Raw genomic sequence first — 4,067 nt, forward strand, 5'->3', positions numbered from 1 at the left:
TATTTGCAGTCTTCTCTTCACCACTAAAGGTTGTGTCAAACCTTTTCCAGCATCGATGAACAGTGTGTCCAACTTTTGAGCAGAGCTGGCACACTGACTTTGAGCTTGATGAGCCATTGCTGTTGTTATAGCCACGTCCACCACGTCCACCTCCTCTGTTTCCATAGCCGCGGCCACGACCTCCACGGCCGCGAAATCATCCTCCTCACAAAACACTATTGGCTGTCATCTGAAACTGAGAATTCTGTGCCTCCAAACGTGCCTCAGCAGATAGGAGTTGAGCATAAAGATCACTTAAACTGATAGGATCAATCCTTGCACTTACCGCCTCAATGAATGGATTATATTCAGCATCAAGTCCAGTAAGAATGTAAGACACAAGATCATCATCATCAAGCTGCTTACCTGCAGCAGCCATCTCATCTGCAAACCCCTTCATCTTGGAGAAGTACGCTGCTACAGACGTGTCTCCCTTCCGCGTGCTTGTCAACTTGGAGCGAAGGTGACTGATTCTTGAACGTGACTGGGAGGCGAACATCTCTTGGATAGCCTTCCAGACTTCAACGACGCTTGTTAGCGTCGCAACTTGAGCTAGCACCTCTCTTGAGAGAGACGCAAGAAGATAGCTCAAAACCTGCTGATCTTGTGCGATCCATGTCGCATACGCCGGGTTGGGCACTGTGTCAATAGAGTTGTTGTCTCTTGCAACTTGTATGGTAGCTGGTGGTGAGGAAGACGAACCATCCAGGAGGCCGACGAGCTGCACGCCCCTGATCGCTAGCAGGACCTGGGCATGCCAGAGGATGTAGTTGTCACGGGTCAGCTTCTCCGCTACTGGTAGGCCGAAGGTGGAGCCAGTCATGGTCGTTGATGTCATTGGCGCAGACGGGAGCGACATGAATTGACTCGACGTAGATGAACTGGAGGAAGGAGGCTCTGATGCCATGAAAATTTGCTGAAGCATTGTAACCCTCTCGGGCCGCTGTACGTGTTTATATATACCAAGAACAGCCCCTAGCGTGGCTCTTACAGATTATGCCGAGTTCATGAGAAATCGATTCAAACGGAGATAGAACCTATCTACAACAGCTGATCAGTTTGAATGCTATCTCTATCTCCATCTAAACCGATACAAACTCAACCATCGGTAACCAACTCACGGATATCTCAATCTCTAACAAGATGTTTTCCTTTTTTAAATAAAATATATAAATGTTTTTTTTTCTTAACATGCCTCATCTAAGGACTACCGTCAAGTTTCTGGATTAGTTAATATAAGATTTGTCTAGATGAGTTCCTTCTTTTTTTTTGTTTAGATATATGTGCTGTTTAAGAGAATATGTAGTTAAAAGATATCTAAAGGGACCGACGACACGAGTAGAAGATTTCAATATGGAGTCGATTTATCACCTATTGTGCACGGAGGCTATTAATTTGGTAGGTCGTAACTTCAAAACCATTTAGCAAGCAACCATGAATGCAATTAATTAGCTCCAATTTGATATTCGTGCAATTATATATTAGAGAACTAGTTCGTTAGTTGTTTGAACTTGTTCAACGATATTTTTCAACTCAAATTTCATCAGTTTATTCCATATATTTAGATTTGAACAACATATTTATTTATTTATTCAATTATAAGATTGCACACGTATAGACACACACTGACGAATGTCCCTATCGCAGGCCCATAAATTTTACCACCAAAAGTATAAGGTGACAGGATTTTAATTCTGATAGTGTGGGGGTCATACTTACCTACTCATACAACGCTCACCCAACCTAGAGGTGATTTTCAATAGCATATTCATCCAGCTTTCTGTCTATATTACAGAAATTTCAATACATTGGAGTAGACTTGACTCTACTTCCATGGATGATGATAAACAAATGCCCATACATGTATAGTAATTTCGATCGCATACCTTAAAATTCCATTTAGAAGGAAAAACTTAAATCAATATCCTCAACACCAAACTATAATATACATAAACAATTCGAACAAAATACCATAGATGAGTTCAAATTCCACATATGCCGATATACGTCGAATATCCAGTACGGTCGGTCAGCTGTACCAAACTAGTACAACATTATTGTAGGTAGATGGCATAGCAAAAGCAAGAGTGGTTCCACATTATTGTAGCTAACGTGCTGGACATGGGACCGGAGATAGAAACGAATACTTCCTTGCCACAAGCATGTCACCCAATTATCAATCAAGCACGTGTGTCCGCTCCGGCGTCATGTGCTCGTCGGCGTCCGACAAGAACCGGCCAAACGCAGAGCGCGAAGACCCGCCGTCCTTCCATGCCACGGCCGCGGCTTCGCTGTGCGCCTTCACCCGCGCCCTGAGCCGCTCTCCATCCGCGGATTCCATCACCAGCCTCACCTTGGCCTCGACCTCCTCGGCCTCGACCAGCCCCTCCTGCCACCCGACCATCTCCACGCCGATCCCTGCCTCCTCCACCATGAACACCTTGTTCATCTTTTGCTCCGCGTACAGCGGCCAGCAGAGCATTGGTACACCCGCCGTGACCCCCTCCAGCACTGAGTTCCACCCGCAGTGCGTCACGAACGCGCCCGTCGCCCTGTGACGCAGCACGTCCACCTGTGGCGCCCAGATCTTGACGACGAGGCCGCGGCCGTTGGTTCGCTCCAAGAACCCCTCCGGCAAGAGCGTGTCAAGGTCTGGGTCGGCACAGTGGTTGAACGGCCTCTCCGGGTCGTCGCTGAGAGGAGGAGGGGCTCGCACCACCCACAGGAACCGGTGGCCGGACTGCTCCAGGCCGACGGCGATCTTCTTGAGCTGCTCGTTGGAGTGGTTTCCTGCGCCCACGCTCCCAAAGCAGAGATAAACCACGCTGCGCTCGGGTTGCTCGTCGAGCCACGCGAGGCACTTGTGCTTTTCTTTTCCCTCGCCGGCGTCCGCGACCAACGGCCCGACGCAGTAGACCGAAGGTATCGCCGGGAGACGCCGCGGGTCCCCGAGAGCTCCCACTGCCCGAGCCTCCAACGATGCGAACGTGTTCACCAGGACGCCCTCGGCCTCCAGGATCCTGCGCAGCCCATCCATCAGCGCCTTGTATACCTCGCTCTCCGGGTCCTCGAGCATCTCGCTGATGAGGTGAGAAGCCGGCATGAGTGGGACGCCATGGAAGTCGAGACTATTATCTCCGAGCTCCCTGAAGCTTGGCTGGCCCACCGTGCGGATCGAAGGGAGCTGGAGGAACACGGCGAGGGTGGAGGCGTTTGCGGCGAAGAACATATAAACCGGGATCCCGAGCTTCTTGGTGACGTCGAGCGCCCCTTGGGATATCGCGTCCACGATCATGGCGTGGACGCTCCCGGGAGGCATGGAGCCGAGGAAGCTATGGAGGTGATGGTTGTAGCGGTTCACGAGGTCATAGTACCTGAGGACGAACTGCGAGTCGTGGGTGACCCTAGGAGGGTCCTCCAGCCGTGGGAGCGTGTGGAAGGCGACGGCCGGCTTGGAGGCGGCGATGCGGCGAACAACGGCGGGGAAGGCAATGTCTTCTTTCATGGCTGGGTCGATGAGCACGACGGTGACCGCGTAGCCCTCCTCCAGGAGGACGTCAGCGAGCTGCATCATGGGGACGAAGTGGCTGACGGCGAGGCCAGGGTACAGGACGATCGTCTTCGTCATGGCGGCTTTGCTATTCTTGCTACCTGTCGGTTGCTCGGCGCTTGCTGGACACTGCTTAGCAATGCAAATATTGCTTCTAGGGGATAATAATAATGCTCTAGAGGCAAGGAGCCAAAGAATCACATGTGCGGGAAATTAGTAAACAGTAGATGTAGAAAAGATGCCACGCTTGATATCAAAAGGGGTTTGAGGTAGGAGCATTAGGTGTGGTGAAGGTGAGGCCTGAATGCAGTTGACTCCAATGTGTAAAGCCCTGGATATCAATACGGCCCCCACAGTACAATCTACGCTAATAAAAATCGGGGGATTATAATTATATTCTTTGTTAGGTTTAGACGAAGGTTATGTAGACACAGAATAATCTAAGACCTCCGATTGACATTCAACGGTCACGATTTAT

At 50.1% G+C, this 4,067-nt stretch overlaps 1 protein-coding gene and 1 non-coding gene across 2 annotated transcripts; both read right to left on the reverse strand.

Annotated features, from left to right (window-relative positions):
- Positions 1–261: 261 nt before the first annotated feature.
- LOC133929972 (small nucleolar RNA Z247) lies at positions 262–400 on the reverse strand. The gene has a single exon (XR_009911693.1). It is a non-coding gene; the product is annotated as a small nucleolar RNA Z247 (small nucleolar RNA).
- A 1,441-nt stretch (positions 401–1,841) lies between these two features.
- LOC133928589 (UDP-glycosyltransferase 88B1-like) lies at positions 1,842–3,806 on the reverse strand. The gene has a single exon (XM_062374997.1). It carries the CDS (start codon positions 3,665–3,667, stop codon positions 2,216–2,218), a length of 1,452 nt encoding a protein of 483 aa, XP_062230981.1. The 5' UTR covers positions 3,668–3,806; the 3' UTR covers positions 1,842–2,215.
- Between the last annotated feature and the right edge of the window lie 261 nt (positions 3,807–4,067).

The sequence above is a fragment of the Phragmites australis genome, chromosome 9, assembly GCF_958298935.1.
Source record: "Phragmites australis chromosome 9, lpPhrAust1.1, whole genome shotgun sequence".
NCBI lineage: Eukaryota > Viridiplantae > Streptophyta > Magnoliopsida > Poales > Poaceae > Phragmites > Phragmites australis.